We start from the raw sequence: 21,280 nt of genomic DNA, 5'->3' as shown, positions 1-21,280 counted from the left end.
GTCTTGTAAGGTAATACGGGGTGATACAGCTCTCGGGGTGGGAGGACACGACAACGAATGAGCCCGAAATAGTCTCTGACATCGGTGAAATGGCTGGTGATGACTTGGGGATGGTCGACGGGAAATGGCTTGTATTTCAACACGTACGGGTACAGGGAACAGACATCCACGTATCGCATGTCACCCTCCTCACAATACAGTCGTGTAGCATTGGTCCGGCCTCCGTACAAAGCGTCACGGGGATTCAAAGGATCTTGTATATCGACTCCTTGTAAAAATTCCTGTAAGTCGGCATTGGTCTGGGTCTGACGATCAAACTCGTGTTCCCATATGCTCACGACTGTATAGCCTTGGTCTTCTAAAGCACTGGCTCGTTTTAAGGTGTCCAGGTAGAGGTCTTGATACGTATGCTGAACACGATGAGGATGCATGTCAGTCAACAGATTCGGGTAACAGGTGGGACAGCCGTGCCAGTAACAGCCATAGAATTCGTACACGATACGGGATTCCTCATCATACCCATCTACTGTATAGGGTCCAAGCGTGACTTCACCCCCATTTCTAGCATGTCGTATGCAGTGATGTTGATGTTCTAACCAGGCGAGCCATCGGCAAGCTTTAGCTGAATATCGTCGTGCTGGCCGGTAGCCCATATTAGGAATGATGGCGATGGTGTCCTGTGTCATGAATCCTCGTCGGTAGGCTAAATTAGCCGTGCTGGCAAACGTGATGGATTCTTGAAAGGGGTCTACTTCCACCAGATCAAACAGGGTGGATTTGAAATGGGCACAACAGCGGCGTAAAATATCCACGTCCGAGATGCAGTAAGCTAAGAATTCTTTCTGGAAATCAAAGACTTTGCCCTCTTGTTGATGGTACCAAGTATAGAAGGCTTCACGATTGGCGGTGGACATATCGTCAGGATTGTAGAAATGAGCGGCCGGGTAAGGACCCACATACTGCTGGTTCTCTGTCGTGTTGAAAAAGTGCGGGAAATAGCCTTTTTTCAATTCCGTTAATCCGAAAGCAGAGGGCATCTTGGCAAGAGCAAAGGGTAGAAAGTTGTAAGAATCGATGAATCTCAACCCCAAGACTTGCATGGATAAGATTTTACTCCCGTTCAGGATGACGGTGGGTTTGATACACGCCGTGTGCACCAGGTAATTCAAAATAAACTGCCCATCGTATCCTTTGAAATTGTGGGCAATGATGGTGGCTTCATCGTGTTTGAGTTCCACATGGCCTTGCTCATCGGTCTCGCTCTGTAAGAGCCATTCCATAAACTGTTTTAACGTGTCGGGGCCTTGAAATAGGAAGCGGCGTTGTGATCCGAATCCTTCACAATGAGAACAGGGCTTGTCGATATCCACACTGTCGCAATGTTGACACACACGTTCTGCCACGCATAAATTGGGGATGTGAATACCGTTTTCCTGACTGCATTCGAAATCGTAATAAATGTATATTTTCAACTCCTCTTCTTCTTCTTTTTCTTTCTTAGGTTTGGGTTTCGTCTGTACAAAGCAGTGATGAGGCATGGTGACGACTTTGTGACAGATGCGGCATTCGGTTTGACCCCCACACGCGTGGCGTTTTAATAATTGCTTGGACATCCATTTCTGACACTGGTTACACCGCCCCATTAAACTGCAGACCGTGGTTGTTGTATTACTGCTGTAAGGTTTCAAGTGGGTCTGGTAACAAGCTGCATTTCTGAAAAATCCCTTACAATGAGGGCAATTCGTCTGAGTCCCGTCCGGGGTACAGGGGGTATCGGCTAAACAAAATGAGCATCGATGAGGACAGACGGTCCGATGATCTTCAATGTGACTGTAACCAACATCGCAATAATCGCAATAGTATCCGTTTTCCGTCACTCCAGCCATAGACACAATGGCATCGTAATGCTCGTTATCCAGCAGGATATTCAAACAAGTCCCGTACCCCGGTCCTTTGTAAATAGGTTCCAGTCGTAAACGAGTTGTATTCGTTTTGAATTGAAATATTTTCAATCGATACTGTGGGGCGAGCGCGTGCTGTAATTGCTCCCATTCACGCGGCCCACACGGGTGGTTCATAACACACCCAGCTTGTTCCATCAAGGCTATCGCTTCTCGTTTCTGGTCGAGCGTTTTGAAATCCCCTTTTCTCATGCGTAACCATTTCGTTTCCCATGCCGGGTCGTTTGATTTCTGGCTGTGTAGACGTGCTACCACAATAGCCCGGGACAAGCAGAGAGAATCCTCAGGATTTTGAATGCGAACGATCGCTCTCTTGGAGTTTTTGAATTTCTCCTTATCCATGTGTAGATGTTTTTTCTTAGTGCACCCGCTGCCTTGTGGATATTTAACATGGAAAAAATCCATCTGCACTGCCCCGTCGGTGATTAGGAATTCCTTTTTAGATTGCTGGACGGATTCTATTTTGTTCAGAATTTTGTCCTCGTTGAGCTGATTGGACTGCGTAAATTCGTACCAAATAGCTGAATCCAGAGACGGGTGCCGAATATTTAAACGTAGATAATCATTGGGATTGCACTGCATTTCCTGTTTCACATTTTTTAACATATCCCGGAAGAGCCGACGAATGAAGGTTGTATTTTCTTTCTCTGGAATAGGTTTGAAAGCAACATTGTAGACATTTTCCTTGACTTTAAATTTCCGTGATTGACGTCCTCGTTCCAGTTGAATTTTGTAATAATCCGAAATGAGTTTCTTTTTCCCCCCTCCCCGCTGTAAATACTGTAGTCGTCGTTGATTCTCTCTGCGAAGTTGTAATTCACGCTGCCGTTGTCTGTTCAGCTGATCATTCAAAAATCTCAATCGCTGTTCAATATAACTCCGTGGAAGTCCAGTAGGTAACTTGTCTGACATGATGTCGAAAGTGACACCCAATGCACCGCGCGCCGCTTTATATATATATTACCTGTAGACAGCGCTGGGTAAAACTAGGGACCGTGCCACCTCTGGGGATTGTACTATTGTTCTTTAATAAACATGTCAACTTAAAACCTTGTGTTATTCTTTTAGATTTAATACACTGTTATTCTTTTAGATTTAATACACAGGATTTCACTGGATTTTCAGAAAAATAGCAGGAACTCATTCCAGGAACTCAAAGCGAAAGTACCGCATCATAGACCAGCGGCCATAGCCCAGTCTATTCACCCGCTCTACAACCCCTGCTGGGGTTGACCCCGTCCTAGTGCACTCCGTTGACCCCAACACCGCTTGACCAATCAAAAACGCCCTTACTTGACCTCATTTGCATAAAAAGTGCACTCAGTTGAACTCCCTATCGGGACGCGTTATACTACTTTCATATCATGTCCCCCAGGGGTCGGATGGCGCCACAATAGGGGAAACCATATTTTATATGTATTTATATATAGGAAAAATCTTTTAAAATCTTCTCAAGAACCATTAAGCCAGAAGAGTTCAACTTTACATGGAAGCTTCCTTACATAATGCAGATTCCAGTTCATATCATGGCCCCTGGGGGTCGGGTGGGGCCACACATGGGGAAACCATATTTTATATGTGTGTATATAGGAAAATTTTTCTCAAGAACCATTGAGCCAGAAGAGTTCAACTTTACATGGAAGCTTCCTGACATAATGCAGATTCCAGTTTGTTCATATCATTGCCCCTGGGGGTCGGGTGGGGCCACACTAGGGGAAACCACATTTTATATGTATTTATATAGGAAAAATCTTCTCAAGAACCATTGAGCCAGAAGAGTTCAAATTTACATCGAAGTTTCCTGACATAGTTCAAATTCAAGTTTGTTCAAATCATGGCCCCCGGGGTGTCGGGTTTTGCCACAATAAGGGAAACCGTATTTCATATGTGTAAATATATGATAACTCGGGTGAGCGATGTGGCCCATGGGCCTCTTGTTTATTTTACCTCATTACCTTTACCTTGTGGTTACCTAATTTTGGAAAACTTATAATTTGAATGGTTAATGCTAAGGTTTTCATATTTTACGTGTATTCCTTATGGCAAGACTTCTTTGGCTACCAAATAATCTGATTAAAATCAGCTCCTCGATCCGCTCCTTTATTTCTTCGAGTAGCGGCAAATCAAAAGAAATAAAGGAGCGGATCGAGGAGCTGATTTTAATCAGATTGGCTACCAAAGTTTTTGATCTCTTGACCTTGGGGTTTTACCTACTAACCATGTTTTTTTTCTTCCCTCATTAACTTTACCTGATGGTTACCTAATTCTGGAAAACTTTAACTTTGAATGGTTAGTCTAAGGTTTTCATATTTTACGTGTATTCCTTATGGCAAGACTTCTTTGGGTACCAAAGTTTTTAATCTCTTGACCTTGGGGGTTTTACCTACTAACCACGGTCATTATCAAGTTTTGCGTCATACGGAGGCATGAGCGTTTCATAAACACAACGTTGGCTTTTTTAATGGTCAGGAAGATGTGATCTTGGCATAAATAGGTGAATCCAGAAAGAATTGAAACATAACGGGACTGGGATCTCTGAATTTTTAGTTGGGTGTTTTACCAACTGGCCACCAGCACTGGAACCCAACTCGCCGCGCTCATTGTTTGATATTAATCGATGACTGGTGACTATCGCACGATAATCGCAGTGTTTTTTAGTACTGAAGAACTTATTGAGCAAAACAATGTGATTCCCCGAAACATGATTAAATTGATACTATGTAGTACCCTTTAATAGTTCCTGACATTTTATCTGCATCTCGGTACTAAATGATTTTGTTGTCAACAATCCTCTGAAACTATGGAGTACGAATATTTTATGTGACTAATTTTGTTCGTGTTTTGTCTTAACCCATTCTAATTAAAATTAGGTGTTAGATCCGCTCGCATGTACACCCGCGAGCGGATCTAATTCTAATTAGATTGGTCTTAACCTTGACGTTATTCATTTTTCAACACTAACACCACCCCCTCTTTGTAAGCTAAGTATTCCCGGTCCTTGGCTTAAAGTAGCGAGTAGAGTATGAGAAACCTTGGTAAGAGTAAAGGTTAAAATGCGAAAGTGTTTTTAATATATTGATGTTGTCCCTAATCTGCGCCCCCCTTTCCTAAAATCTACCTACATTTATTTACCATATATCGAAATATTTTAATATCTAATCATTGGGTTACAGATTAGAATTTAAATTGACAGTAGTAAAAGACAGAAATATAACCTAAGTCAGCATATTACGTACATCCTTTATATAGGTTTTCTTATCAGTTACCGTCATCACCCCACCCCACCCCCTCTTTTTTCGTATGGCGGATTTCTTCTTTTAGGGATTAAAGTATGAAAAACTGCTGGGTATTTTATTTCTCTATTTAATAACATAAAGCACATTTTGGGCTCTCCGTACATCACATTGACTCCAGTGTAGATCAGCCATGTTACGTGCGCTCAATTCAATATCTTAAACAAATATACGTACAGGTAGTCAAATTTGAAGCCTATATGAAATGTTTGCTGGTGTTAGAATTTAATATTGTATTTATTTCTATATTGTGTATATTGAAATGGTGTGAACATGATATAAATCAGCAAACAAATTAAGCTATTTCCCCCGCTTAATTTGCATCTTCCTAGGATCGGGTACACGTCTTTTTTCACTCCCGGCCACCCCATGACCTTTTTAAAATTTACTCGACGGCAAAATGTACATTTTGGTCAACCAAATGTTTGTGTAAGGAATTAAAATGAGGTCAGATAACTTAAAATTTTTAGTTCACTAGCAGTTTTTGATGGGTTTTTTTTCCTTGATTCGAGGCTCTCTCTCTCTCTCTCTCTCTCTCAGCAGTTGTTGAAAACTCCAGCATGCTATCGATTGACTATGGTCTAAAATTCAAAAAGAAAGATAAAAACGTTTACTGTTAAATCTAAGAACGTCTGTCGCATTCGGTGATAAAATCTTAAATAATGTACAGTGGTGTCACGTTTAGGTTTTTCTGATAAAATGTTTTATGTACAGTGGTGAGAGAGAGAGAGAAACGTATTTTAAAGTGAGGACACATTTCAACATTTTCACTATGAGGACACACACACACACAAAATGTCCTCACAATTACGTCGTCATTAATTTGACCTATGTACAGCATGTGATAGATGTAGATCTATACAAAATATCAGCTGCGTGAGGACAAGTGGTATGAGGACATGTCCTACCTAAATTCTCTCTCAAAACCCTTCTTTTTTTCCCTTCATAATTCGAAAGGGAGTATTAGATAAACTTTTATAGGTATCCCTATAGCTAAACCTAACATAGTACTATTTTGCCTTTAGAATAATGTGTGTATTCTCTTCTACACATTGTGAGGACGTCATCACATAGTAGGTTTGGTCGGCTAGAGAGAGAGAACTTCGGACATTCCTCGGAAAGAAACTTTCAAACTTTGTGGTGAATTTTAAAAGAAACCTTTAACTTTTCTCCGGGTTTCTACAAATGAGGGTGGAGACCAAACTTAAGGAGGAACACCCGCTTAGAAGAATCGACTGGGTTGGGTTTAACACAACTTTCTATGCTCATGGGTGTATTCTCTTTAGAGAAGTGGACAGGCATGCCTTTCATTCTCTAAAAAGAATAGCTTATGGGGTCAGTTCAGGGGACACTTTAAAGCACAGGCGTGTGGCGCGCCAAATTACAATGTCCTACATACTATAATTAATGCGCACATAAGAGAGCAATAATTCAATTGATGATATCTTCAATTATTTGAGTTCATGTTAATTTGGCGCTCCATACAGGCGCTTGTTCCATAAACATTGCAAGCTATGCTGTGTTATTATATAGTATAGCTTGCGAAGTTTATGAAACAAAATTAAGCGCCTGCGGGGTAAAGCAATACACACTCAATGAAATCACTCTAGATCGATAGCATGCAGTGCTATTCATGTACACCGTGCCTAAAAACGATATTTGGATTCCAACAATATTTTAAAATGCGTAAGCGATCAAAATTTAGGATCGCACCTCACTCACAACTATTTTTATTCTCAGGTCACCTGAATACAATTAAAACCGAAAACAAACAAACAAAACAAAAAACAATTGATCAAATAACGGAAGTAGATAAGACAGCACACAGGTATCTCCAGCTTGGCAACCCAAAACTCTCCGTGTGCAGTGTAACATTGCTTTTAAGTGGGCTGATATAGCTTGGGCACTATCAAAGATTAGTCTCCTCATGCAGGCCATCCAATCAAACAGAGCCAATGTTTTGGGATTTAGTATTTTGCGTGAAAAATCCAAGTCATTTGTTTTAAATTTCAGATTTTTAAAGCCTACAAAACGGAATTTACGGACGTATGAAAACTGAAGCATTTCATTTGACATACCCTCTATCCTGCCGCGTGATGGGAACAATCGGAGGAGGTTTACATTAGTATTTGGACATGCAATGATTTTTGTTTTAGTTGATTCAAAATTTATTACTTCGAACTCGAAGTGTAGCAAATGCTGAACATGGAAATGCAGTCACATGATCCCAAAATGGCTCCCTCCGGTGGATCGCGAGACAGACCTGTAAAGTCAGAAAGTCAACAGTCGATCGTGTCTAGGCGAGAGGACGAATACGTTGTTTATGGAAGAAGATGGTTTATTCTGATTGTGATCGTTATTTTGAATTTGTCTAATGCAATGGTAAGTAGCTAATTCTCGTCGAAACATTACTCATTTGATGCAAACACCCAAATAATGTTATCTACATATTATATCAGGTCATGTGGGTTGAAGGTAACTTAAAAATGAGTGTCGGTTATCTTTGTTTACATATTATGACTCCTGTATTGTATTGTATTGATGAGATTATTCACCCAGGATGACCCCTTTTAATCAGTGTTAATATATATATATATATATATTTGTTTTTTGTTGTACCCTTCACTACCATCCATATAGATAGAATGTTCTATCGTACAAGTAATAATGTCCTACGGACCCGGTTTAACGATAAAATGTGTCCCATATACCCGTAACGTAGCAAAAATAAAAATTGCACTCGATGCATGTTTTGGTAAAATACAACCAAAAAAAAATTAAATTATCTTCACAACTGACTCGCCATTAATTCCATTTTGATTAGAATAGAAGGAGAACTAAAACCTATGAGTTGAATTTTGCTGTGAACAGCTTCCATTTTACGGGAACTTATCATTGCATAAGTGCAAAGCTCCCAAATATGGAGATATTACCTTTTATGGAAAATGTTACTACGATCTTTACTATGTCGTTAATTTACAGAAAAAATAAATTATAGTTTCAAATAAACATTGTAAATTAAGAAATATAAGTTAAGATATTCTTCTTTTGATGAAAATTGCTGTCATTAGGCCTGAATGAAGAAAATTAACCAGATTGCACAGTCAAACACATCTTTTCCCTCTAGCACTGCAGAGATTATTTCTGCCTGTTCATCTTTAAATTCTAGAGTGTAATTCTTTGTCCACTGCACATCATACTCTTTTTGTCTTCAAACTCTTTGCAAAAGGTACATTTCACTGTTTTCCATATACATGCAGTGGGTGGTTCTTCATTAAGTTTTCGAAAACAGCAGGGTTTCTGATGACAGTTTCTGATGACAGTTTCTGGTAAAATGCAGTCAATTTGAATTGAAAGAAGAGGTATTTCAAAGTGTTCGGTTTACAATATTATTTTATGATTTTTTACAGTGTTAAGGACTTACGAATTATCAACGAGGTTAGTTGTATTCAATTTTAGCTTTAAATTTACGCGTTTATTCTTTGGTGATTTTAAAATCGTTTTGGAGTGATTCTGCAATTTTCTGCTACATTATGAGTATATGGGAGGCATTCTAACTGTGGTGAGGGCCTGTCCCAAGACACAGTTAGATTATTCTAACTACCATCCATAAATTAGGCCAAAAATATATATTGTGGTGTTTCCGCTATCACCCTAGGCTGGTAAAAAGTAAATTATATTTTTTTTCTCAAACTTTGTTTCAAGAGTACACTTCCTACCCCAAAAGAAGAAGAAGGAAAAACACCTTTTAATCACAATGTACATTTTAAAACATTGAGCTGTGACATTTTTCACTAATAATGCAACTTTTAAATATGCTCTGATGTAAATTACCTATGAAGTAATTGCAAAAGTCAACTCCCAAAAAATGTTTATTCAATGATCTCTTGAATAATATGTTAAAAAGAAATCTAAGGTAGGGAGTACAATTTAGGGTCAATCAGGTTAAAATATAACAGAAAGGCAACAATTCTTAACATCCTTCACATTTACATGTAAATCCATACAGTATGAAGAGATGATATATTCTGATCTTGGCTTGGTTGGTTAGTATTTTGAGAAATATCAATGTTCATTTAAACTCTTGTATTAATGTTTAAGTACACTTCAGATTCATTTGCGAGATAATTTGAGATAGAGTTTAGACATTTAACATGTTTAACTTTATTATCTGCTCATTCTTTGGGCAAGTTGTCTCTAGATTTTATCTGTCTGAGCATGATTTTAGACTCCCCGGACCTATTTTAATGACAACATGATCTATATTAAAGGACAATGATTTCTATCTGATTCGGTATAATCAGAAGTATTTTATGATTTAATAAGTCGGCACAACATATATTATAGATAAGATAAGATAAGATTATATCAATTGCATGATGTAAACAAAAATCATATACATAATATTTACAGTTTCTCAATGAAATGCTTTGATTCACTAGTTATCACTAACAACATGGTTGCAATATGGACAATTTTTATTTTGTAAATGAATGTTTGATATACATATAGAAAATGAGATGCATATATTTCTCAGAATCTATATAGGTTTTTAAAAATTGATTGATTATCTAGTAGGAAAAAATTATGTCATAATGACTATACTGTGTGTGATTTTAAAAAAAAAATTAAATTTCAGACATGGATTACCTTTTCCCCTATTGCTGATCTCACCAGTACATACTACAATGTAAATGCATTTAAAGTGAATATCTTATCACTGATTTTTATGGTGGCATCTGTTCCTTTTGGTTTCGCTGCTTCTTGGGTACTGGACACTTATGGACTACGTACTAGTGTGAGTACAACAGACATAGATGGTTGTGTATTATCACTGTAAAGATTCTTTGATAGGTCCAACTGTTTAGATAAATCCAATGTGACAGGAAGTCTTAGCTGGAAGTAATGTAATAAACAAAAACTCACATCTGTACCGTAATCACTTTCCAGTATGTGATGCTGTCTAGCTATTTGCAAAGATGGCCAACCAGGTCTCTTTTCCTAGGCCCCTAGTAGCCATGTTTTGATTTTAACAGTTCTATGTTTTACCTACAGATACTTTTAACAACTCTTTTTAAAAATTCTACTAAAAGTACTACACTGATTTATTTATGAACAGATACTGTTGTCAGCGTGGCTGAATGGCATCGGAAACCTCCTGAGGAATGTGAGTACATTTGGAGATATTCCCAATGACCTGAGGTTTTGGATCTTGCTGGCGGGACAGACATTGGCAGCCATTTCTCAGCCTTTTGTGATGTTTGCTCCAACAAAGTTAGCGGCTTTGTGGTTCCCTGACTCACAGAGAGCTACAGCAAATATGATGGCATCCATGGGTAATATATTATATAGATATTCCATGTGAGATTGAAAATAAATTTCTCTGATCAGTAAGCTTAACATTTTCTTTTCTTTAATAGAAATATAATGTAAGAGGGATCATCAAAAAGTCTGCAATCTTGGTGAATAATGTAAATACCGGTAATAAAACATTTTGATTAAAAATGCTATCTGTTTATTGGATTTTTTTTCAAGCAAACACTTTGGCCTATATGTGTGTATATATATATGTTTATTGTTTATTCACCAATCAAGGGCCCTAGGGGGGGGGGGGGGGGGGCATGTACAAGTTTACAAGCAATTAATTATAACAATGAAAATAGATATTAAGTTATTAATTTCGGGGGGGGGGGGGGGGGCAGTAGTACTCAGAAAAAGCCCACTAATACAATGTATACAGCCATTACTTTGTTTGGGAGACTTTATAATCTGCAGATTATATTCATATCTTGTTTTGTTTAAAAAAATATATCTAGATTCTTCGTATTGTCCCATATTGCATGTTTTAGGAGGGAATCACCTTGTCCGTCTGTCCGTCCATATGTTTCAGTTTGTAGTCATGATTTGTCCAGAGTATTTAACACAGATAACAGATTAAACTTTATGTACATATGTTATATGAATAATGAAGTTATGCTCCTGCTATTTTGATTGAATTTTTTTTAGCATTCACAGAAGTTATGGATTTTTTTTTTCATTTCAAGGCATGGGTGGATGTTATATTGTCATTGTTCAAAATATATTACCATTTTTCACTGAGCACAAATTCACTATTTCCCACCACCATCAAATGTCCTGCAGGGGTTAGGACAGTTCTAGTTTTCTTTTACAGCTATTTTATATCGCTTAGCATAACTTTTCTGCAGAAAGTCATGCGAATGTAGACTCTGAGATTATCTGAACTGTATTTTTTTTTTCTTTTTTTCAATAGCGAATCCACTAGGAATTTTATCAGCCAACTTGATAGCTCCAGCTATGGTCAATGGCTGTAATTCAGACGAACTTCCCAGGGCTGTGAGTGATCTTAAATATAATCACCCCATGTGATAGAGAAAATGAGGCTGTTATTGTAACATAATGGTGCCAGTTTGGGTGTGAGAGTGAGTATGTATATAGTATGTGTAGTATGTGTGTGTTTGAGTATGGTAGATTGGTACAGAAATGTGTGTGTGAGTGGATTGGTAAGTGTGTGTGTGGATTGGTAAGTGTGCGTGTGAGTGAGTGAATTGGTAGGTGTGTGTTCAGATTGGTAAGTGTGTGTGTGTGAGTGAGTGAATTGGTAAGTGTGTGTGTGAGTGAGTGAATTGGTAGGTGTGTGTGCAGATTGGTAAGTGTGTGTGTGTGAGTGAGTGAATTGGTAAGTGTGTGTGTGAGTGAGTGAATCGGTAAGTGTGTGTGCAGATTGGTAAGTGTGTGTGTGTGAGTGAGTGAATTGGTAAGTGTGTGTGTGAGTGAGTGAATCGGTAAGTGTGTGTGCAGATTGGTAAGTGTGTGTGTGTGTGAGTGAATTGGTAAGTGTGTGTGTGAGTGAGTGAATCGGTAAGTGTGTGTGCAGATTGGTAAGTGTATGAGTGAGTGAGTGAATTGGTAAGTGTGTGTGAGTGAGTGAATTGGTAAGTGTGTGTGTGTGGATTGGTAAGTGTGTGTGTGAGTGAGTGAATTGGTAGGTGTGTGTGCGGATTGGTAAGTGTGTGTGTGAGTGAGTGAATTGGTAAGTGTGTGTGTGAGTGAGTGAATTGGTAAGTGTGTGTGTGAGTGAGTGAATTGGTAAGTGTGTGTGTGAGTGAGTGAATTGGTAAGTGTGTGTGTGGATTGGTAAGTGTATGTGTGAGTGAGTGAATTGGTAAGTGTGTGAGTGGATTGGTAAGTGTGTGTGTGAGTGAGTGAATTGGTAAGTGTGTGTGTGGATTGGTAAGTGTGTGAGTGAGTGAATTGGTAAGTGTGTGAGTGGATTAGTAAGTGTGTGTGTGAGTGAGTGAATTGGTAAGTGTGTGTGTGTGGATTGGTAAGTGTGTGTGTGGATTGGTAAGTGTGTGTGTGGATTGGTAAGTGTGTGTGTGGATTGGTAAGTGTATGTGTGGATTGGTAAGTGTGTGAGTGGATTGGTAAGTGTGTGTGTGGATTGGTAAGTGTATGTGTGGATTGGTAAGTGTGTGTGTGTGAATTGGAAAGTGTGTGTGTGTGGATTGGTAAGTGTATGATAAATGATTGATAAGTGATTTTTGTATGTGAAAATGGGTGAATGAGCAAGTATAGGTAAATGGATGATGACTCCATTATATGATTTGCTCTGTTGTGAAGGGATACCCTGCTTTGCAGTTCTCTTTTTAAATTGCTGTCTGTCTTACTTTAACACTAGTACAGTTTACTATTCTCTGTCTTACTTTAACACTAGTACAGTTTACTATTCTCTGTCTTACTTTAACACTAGTACAGTTTACTATTCTCTGTCTTACTATAACACTAGTACAGTTTACTATTCTCTGTCTTACTTTAACACCAGTACAGTTTACTATTTTCTGCTATATTTTAACAGCTTTGGGTGATATCCTCCCCAGCCTTTTTGGTGGTTTTCATGGCAACTTTTGGGGTATGTTCCTCAGTTCCACCTACCCCTCCAACAGCGAGTGCAGACGAGGCATCCGAATCATTTAAAGAGGGGCTTAAAAAGGTGTGTACAATGTTCATTTAGAGAAGGGCTTAAAAAGGTGTGTACAATGTTCATTTAGAGAAGGGCTTAAAGAGGTGTGTACAATGTTCATACAGAGATGTTTTCTAGCCCGGAGTTAACCATCTTCACAAGTCAAGGGTTATTGATTCGTTACCTCGCACTAACCCTTGGCATCAGTCGCTATATATAAGTTGGGCTTGTTCTGATTGTTTCCACAAAAGAGTTGGAACCAATGAGAATACGGTTCTATTTATCACAATGTGAAGCAAGAGATTCAAATGAAAACACGTGTATTGATATCTACAGTTATGGCTATTTCAATCGTTTAAGCAATATTGTCATAAGTAAAAAGGTTTCCAAACTTGACCTACTATCAATAAACGAAATTAGTGGTTTAAATATTACAAGTGTGTTTATCAATACAGCAATATGAGATTGCGTCATTTGTATCCATGTACACCATAACAAGATGCAGTGATTTCGTTGGATGTTTTATTTAAAGTGGATTACGTAATGATCTAATGAGCCCAGATTTTATATAGCGACTTTATTTGTTGTATTTATAGATTGACTGTGGACTATGCTGTATATATAGATTGACTGTGGATTATGTTGTATTTATAGATTGTAAAGAACAAGAACTACTGGGTGTTGTGTCTGAGTTTTGGGACCGGGCTGGCCGTTTTCTCATCTGTGACCTCATTTCTTGACCAGGCCCTTTGTCCAAGAGGATACTCGAATGTAATGGTCATCATGTTTAATTTGTTCAAGGAAAAAGAAATCTTTTTGACATAAATATGTGCATGAACAGAATTAATGCTGATAAATGTTTATTAAGTTTGGCCCGAGGCATTCGTAACTGTATATATATCTTGATAGATAACGGGTATACTATATATATATATATATAATATAATTATATAGTTAAACTTTGGTATATTAAACACCGATATCTTATAAATAACATGGGTATGTCCAAGTGATTCGGAAATCCCAACCTATTATTCTTTAAGTATTTTACCCTCGATGTCTCAAATCCCCGGATATCTGGAAGTATTTTCTCAATCCCATCGAGTTTTAAGATAATGAGGTTTGATTGTATATATAAATATAGTATATATATCTGTGTGTACAGTACCCACCCTGTCATACTTAGCCATGCTCTGTCAACATACTACAACAGTTTTCCTAACAAAGTTTTGTTTTCTCTATAGCAGATTATGACTCTTTATTTTTAGGATTTTGCGGGGCTCTGTGGAGCATTGATGATAGTTGGTGGTGTCGTTGGAGCCATTATCGCGGGGATCTATGTAGACAAAACCAAACGCTTTGAAGAAGTTGTCAAAATCTCGTTTGCTATAGCAGTGGTGTTTGGAGTTGTGTTTTTTGAGGTATCACTATTGAATTATTGAATTACAAGCCCACACTTGTATTTGGTACTGATTTTGTTAGAACTGATGCTAGCGATAAGACTAGGTTGTTTGTTTTGATTCAGTTCGTTGAGATCAATGCACCATTGCGGAAAATAATCATTAATCTTTCCACTTTTGCTAAAATTTAGTTTTCTGTATAATATGATTATGTAAACCCTAGTTTTGATTTATTGAGTTATTTTCATTACGGCCCATGTAACTCTCCATTTTACAGTCAGTCAGGTACAAATCCAGCTAGTCCAAATGGCGTGCATCCTGCGTAAATCGTGCATCAAATTTGCTCAGGACGCGTGATTTCAATAAATATCCATGGGAAAGAAACAAACTCTTGAGATTGATCAATCAGTCAAGAAAATTGGAGTTTAAACAGAAATTATGACTAACAATTTATTCCTGTCTATGACTGGAGAAGAACAGCAAAAATGAGAATTTATTTATGTACTGCAGAATCAAATATAAAGTAAGCTAAGAAATGGGCTTTTTGTCGACATCGAGGGAAATTAATTAGTGCCAAGATGTGCATTCATGACAGAAGGACCATAGTTGAGAAAGCATTAGGGGACAGTGTCCGAAAAAGTAAAATATCTATTCTCTAAAGAGGGATGTCAAGAGTAAGCTTGACTCTTATCTAGTTTTGTTTTTACCTTCAGACTGGTGTTAGTTTCAAAGAATATATAAAGACTCTTTGATTTGAGCTAGGGACTCATCAAAGGAGGACCCCGGGAAACCATGATATAACCATTTTTAAAGTGAATCACTGCATATCTGTAAATGGTTGTTTAACTGTTGTTTTGTATGACTGAAATGTATTTATTATTATATACCCATCAATAATCCGTGTTTTAATTGCTGTTATGTTCCCAGAGTGTACGTGGTTTGGCTACACTGTGGTGATCTGATTCCAGTTGTCTCTCTGAAACTGGTGACGTCGACGCACATTTTCTTTGTGGAAAATGATCAACTGCATCACCAAAAACAAAAACAAAAAACAAAAAAAAGAAGAAAAAAATGATTTCACTATATATGCTTGTGTTTTTGATGATTAGGAATACATTGTCTTTTAAACTTGTATCTAAAAATACATCTGTGTGATAGTAAAAAATACAAGTGACTGCATGCTTCTTTCGGTCTCCGTCTTTCACATTACAAAGGAAGGGGGAAGTTATACTTAGTATTCAACCCTCACCTTTAACAGTTTCAATCATCACAATGTAATATGATTATGACATGTCGCTATGTGAGAAATGAAAGTAATGCATTCCCTGTTTCACAGCTTGCTAGATATAAAAACCAAGAAATTCTACTGGCTATAATGGTGACAGCATTTGGAACATTTGGCTTTGCCATGTATCCGATATCCATGGAGTTGGCTGTAGAAATTACCTACCCTGTTGCCGAGGCAACGAGCTCTGGTCTCTTAGTTGTGTCAGGGTAAGTAGAGACACCAGCCCGCATCTCCTAACAGAAACAGCTTCAAGTTGATTGATTTTAAAGTTTGAACACATTGAATGAATGTAAATTCTCAAAGCCAAATTTTCTAACAAATTGTAAATTTTCATCAGTTTTTGAAGTTTCATTTGTTTTCTAAATCAATTTGTTCTCTAATTGCCTATTGTGTGATTGATGCCAAATATGTTGATTGATATCAAAGTTGCATTATAGTGAATTTTTTTCTTTCTATAGGCAAGTCCAGGGAATTATCATTGTTTTAGCGACCCAGTTCTTGACCCAGCCTCTTTCTGCTGCTCAGCTGGCAGATTCAGCCTGTGCTCAAGGTCAGAGATCATTTCTAAGGCCAAAATAAAATATATGTGTGTTTCCTATTTCACTCCTATTAAAAGAATTGCGCAGGCTAGTAAGGTAAAATGTTTTATCTTATTAAAACTTTTTATTTGAAATCTTGGTCTTTGATATGCTTTCAATACAGGTCTGTTTACATTACAAATATTTTTCACATATTTTGAAGATCAATAGTAATTGAAATGTAAATCAAACTCAAATGCAAAAGAAAAAAATCTGGTTTGAAAATTCTGGATTTTTATTCATATATATCATCAATAGAATATTGAGGGTTGGCAGCAAAAAAAGTACATAGGGTCGGGAAATCGGAAACACTCATTTTATTTTGGCCAAATCAAATATTATGTATGTAACATACTTGTACATCTTGACATGCATATATGTAAATGGATTTAATTCTTTTATGTTTTATGCCAACTTTGTGCAAATATTCAAATTTTGCAGATTAAAAAATCAATCTTATAAAAAAAATATGAAGCTGCTATGAATATTCTTGTTTTTAGTTTTCACAATTTAAAGATCGTCTATCCATGTGTATATTTCTGACTTACTAGTACAGACATTATAGGTTTAAACCTTTGTCTTTATTATCCTTCTTTTGTAGTGTTGAATAGCCAAAAAAAAAAAATCGAAGGCTAGCTACATGTATATTTGCTTAGTAGCAGCTGGGTATACACTGAATAGATATTTTATGCAAGATTTTCAAAAAATAGCATGTTTATATTCGCTGTATATTGATCTGAAGTAAAATATGTATTTTTTAAAGGCTGGATTGTGTTTTTATGATAGCTGATAGATTAGATTCATCACCAGCGCCTCGGTCTTGCTCATGTTTTTTGTTTTGTCATTAAATTTTAATCTATTTATCAGGGTCTGGGTGCAGCAGTAGTGGAGCTGACTCATTCACCCCTCAGGACTGGACTGGTAAATACTTGATATTCTTACACACACTTATTGAAAGTGTTCACATCTATATTTAACCTTTATGATAAATTTCACTTTCCATTGATTGCATTTACTGAATAACTATGGTATGTATAAATATGCACAGGGGCTAAGCCTGTTTTGGGCCCGAACTCCGTGATACTAGGAATATATAGTATCGCAGAGTTCGGGCCCAAAATGGGCTTAGCCCCTGTGTAAATACGTAGGAATTCAATGAGCTTTAGGGTTCACGGAAATAAAGACACTGAAATGGAAATATTTTCTGTATTGAATATGAAATTTCATAATTATAAGGAATACTTACTACAGTCAAACCTCGTTATCTCGAACTCGATGGGACTGAGAAAAAACTAAGACATACCCATGGTATTTGAGATATTGGTGTTTGAGATACCGAAGTTCAGCTTTAGTTAGAATCTTGTTTAGATGTACCAGTTGTTATTGCAGTTAACAAACTTGACAGAGTTTACAAGTTTTACTTTTTTTCTCCAGTGCCTGGACTTTTCATGAACGGTTTGTCCGCAATAGCTGCGTGTGCTGTGATTTTGTTTATGAAGGGAGACTATAAGAGAGTGAAAGCCGAGAAACAGTTAAATGCAGAGAGAGTTTTAAACATTTCTCGCAGCTTACCCAGTATAGTAGAAGTTCAGAGTAACACCCAGGACAGGCTGTGAAAGAAAGATTCAAGCGACACGCTGATCTCAAGCAATGGCAGCAGTGAAGCAGTCGCCAGGAGATGTCGTCTGCTGACCAGGGAATTTTTCTGTGATATATGATATCAGGGAAAAGATTTTCTATCAAGTTCTTATACATTCACCTTGCGTTCTAACCTGTTGTGATTTTTGTTATTCAAGTATTCATGTTTATCTTTAAAGTTAATCTTTCTTAAAAAAAGAAATACTTTTAGAGAACAAATGTCATATATTCCAGAGAGCTTGTATAATATAAGGAACTACATGCAATTGCAGCTCTGAAAACAACTGTAAGTCACGATTTGTTGATAAGAACTTGTACATGTAGTAGGGTGTCCTAATGGAAATTTCATAAAATGTGGTGATAAACAAGTAAAATTCTCATGAAATGATCATCTCTGATAAATTTGACAAATCAAGATTTCGGAAATAGTCTCACGAAATGTTATGGTATGTGATTTACATTGTATACTATATATAATTGTAATAGCGATGCAAAATCTAGATTTAGAAGGCTGTTTATTTAAGCAAATAAGATAAAATTACCTTGAGTTTTACTGGATTGTTTGAAAGAAAAATTGTTTAATAGATATCTTTTTACATTAATGGATTTATAAAATGACTTATTTATTAATTATTATACAGATCCATATTGAAATATTCTGACAATTGCATTGTTCCTTTATTCTCATTTCCATGTTTTTATCAGCGAGAACTGTATTTTCAATGGAAAACTTCTGAACTGTTCAATACATGTATCAGAAGTAGGAGGCTGTTTAGTAGTTTTATCATTTGACATTTTCTCCACTACTGTACTAGATAGACTGTAAATACGACATAAAATAATACCCATATCAGGCCCCGAAATTAAAAATGGTGTCGCCCCAAACTAATTTTTAATTTGAAATATCACGTGACAAATATGTTGATTACTATACGTTCTCCTTAAAAATTGTAAAAATTTAGTATTTTTTCAAGCAATTGGAAATTATGGGTTGAAAGTGTTCTCCAAAAATATGTTCCTGTTGTGGTATTACATGTAATATATACATGTTCATGTTTATGTGTTTGTGATGAGTCATTACTAAAATTGTGGATTGTATGATATATCTCACCTAAAGAACAAATTTATATCTCATTAAGTTACTGTCAGAATGATAGCAATGCTCTAATTAGTAAATCTAAAGTTTTATCCCTTAAACAATATAACAGATGGAAAGAGAATTACGAGTTTGTGGATTGTATATTTTATTTAGCATTATTTGATAAATTTTAGGTTACTATTATGTTTAAGAAGCCTGTCATCAAAGACCGTTACAAAGTCCTGGTACATGCTATAGAGAATTGTTACATCTTGTCTCGAGTTCTACTATCATCACAAATTAGTACAGGGTGCTTGCACTTGGTGGAAGTCCTTCTACCAATGAAAACATGACTAGTCATAGATTATTTATAATTACAAAGTTAGACATTTTTATGATTTTAATATTAAATCAGTTTTTATCCAGTTTTAGTTATGATTAACACAATTTGATGTTTATAACAAAAGAATTCATGTTGATCTTATTTATCATATTCTCCATTTTTAAACTAGAGTATGTTTGTTTAGTCTAAAATAAAATTTGCTGCGTTTCAGCTAACTCGACTGTTTCCACTAACCCAATAGACCCTAAATCATACCCCCTATTCTAGAATTTTTTTGACATTAAACAAGACAAATATTCTCTTTGGGGGGTAATCCTATGTCCTTAAAATAAAAATTAAAAAGTTAGAGAATATAGATATATACAGTTGAACTTTGATATCTTGAACATTGATATCTCAAATACCATGGATATGTTGAAGTTAATTGGGAATCTCAACTACGTTAAATTTTTCTTTTTGTATTTTAACCTCAATATCTGGAACCCTCGGATATCTCAAAATTTTCTCTTGGTCCCATTTAGTTCGAAGTAACGAGGTTTGACCGTATTTCCTACCAAACTACCCAAATTTTGACTTGGATGTTGGCAGAAATGCAACAAATTGTATTTTAGTCTTATCTACTTTCCAGAGCACAAGAACAAGATTGCTACTCATTTTATCTTGCAATTCATATGGATATAAAAAATGACAATGTCCAGTTTTATTTAGAATCTTTTTGTACAATTATGTTGAGTTCATTTTATATTTAGTAAATGTACATCAATTACCTCTTAACACTGATTTCAGATTTTAAAAAAATTATGTTGCGACTCAATGCCATTTTGAAAAAGGACTTGAATACTGTACCCCAATACTGGAAATTCAACATTTCATTTGACTTGCAAGACTAGTCACCCAAGAAAATATTAATGGTACATAGAAAATATTAATGGTACATACAAAACATTGGTTCTAGGGGTCGTAAATAAAAGTGCTGATTGTTACCTTCTGCAGAACGGGGAATACCCCACTGCTTCAAGCCATGCTTTATGATACATTGATTTACCACTGTGAAAGGCCTTCATTTTTTTTTATATACATGTATCTGTATGCAAGTGTTGAAACTAATTGTTGCTATAAATGTGCATGTTCAAGGTTAATAAAACATATAAATGTGTATGTTCTAGGTTAATGAAACACATAGGGGAGAGTGTTGATATTTCGGACGGGTGTGATATTTCGGACAGTCAAGAAAACAGCATTATATCTTGTGTTACAATAGTTATTATACCCCCCGCAACAAGTTGTGGGGGGGTATACTGGAATCGGGTTGTCCGTCCGTCTGTAGACGCAATGGTTTCCGGGCTCTAAAGCATTATCCTTTCCACCTACCGTCACCATATCATATATATGGACTACCCATGAGATGAAAATGTTCCCTATCGATTTTGAGGTCAAAGGTCAAGCGCACTGGACATCGAAGTAGCAATATGGTTTCCGGGCTCTAAAGCGTTATCCTTTCCACCTACAGTCACCATATCATACATATGGACTACCCATGGGATGAAGATGTTCCCTATCGATTTTGGGGTCAAAAGGTCAAAGGTCAAGCGCATTGGACATTGAAGTAGCAAAATGGTTTCCGGGCTCTAAAGCGTTATCCTTTCCACCTACAGTCACCATATCATACATATGGACTACCCATGGGATGAAGATGTTCCCTATCGATTTTGGGGTCCAA

General features: G+C 36.8%; 1 protein-coding gene across 3 annotated transcripts; it reads left to right on the top strand.

The window, feature by feature from the left end:
- The first annotated feature begins 7,067 nt into the window (after window positions 1-7,067).
- LOC125678059 (solute carrier family 49 member A3-like) lies at window positions 7,068-20,716 on the top strand. 3 transcript variants are annotated; one of them, XM_056148869.1, is made up of 12 exons: window positions 7,093-7,636; window positions 8,665-8,692; window positions 9,894-10,052; window positions 10,374-10,590; window positions 11,526-11,608; window positions 13,131-13,265; window positions 13,890-14,006; window positions 14,504-14,656; window positions 15,972-16,129; window positions 16,382-16,473; window positions 17,369-17,422; window positions 17,936-20,716. In XM_056148869.1, the coding sequence occupies exons 1-12, from the start codon at window positions 7,629-7,631 to the stop codon at window positions 18,115-18,117; spliced, it is 1,386 nt and encodes a 461-aa protein (XP_056004844.1). In that variant the 5' UTR covers window positions 7,093-7,628; the 3' UTR covers window positions 18,118-20,716. The 3 variants fall into 3 exon arrangements, with proteins under 3 accessions (XP_056004843.1, XP_056004845.1, XP_056004844.1); XM_056148868.1 differs by lacking the exon at window positions 8,665-8,692 and having other exon boundaries at window positions 7,068-7,636; XM_056148870.1 differs by lacking the exons at window positions 8,665-8,692; window positions 9,894-10,052 and having other exon boundaries at window positions 7,091-7,636.
- Window positions 20,717-21,280: the final 564 nt, after the last annotated feature.

Source organism: Ostrea edulis, chromosome 9 (assembly GCF_947568905.1).
Source record: "Ostrea edulis chromosome 9, xbOstEdul1.1, whole genome shotgun sequence".
Classification (NCBI taxonomy): domain Eukaryota; kingdom Metazoa; phylum Mollusca; class Bivalvia; order Ostreida; family Ostreidae; genus Ostrea; species Ostrea edulis.
The sequence above is the reverse complement of the archived record's forward strand: the minus strand, read 5'-3'. Positions and strand labels throughout refer to the sequence as shown.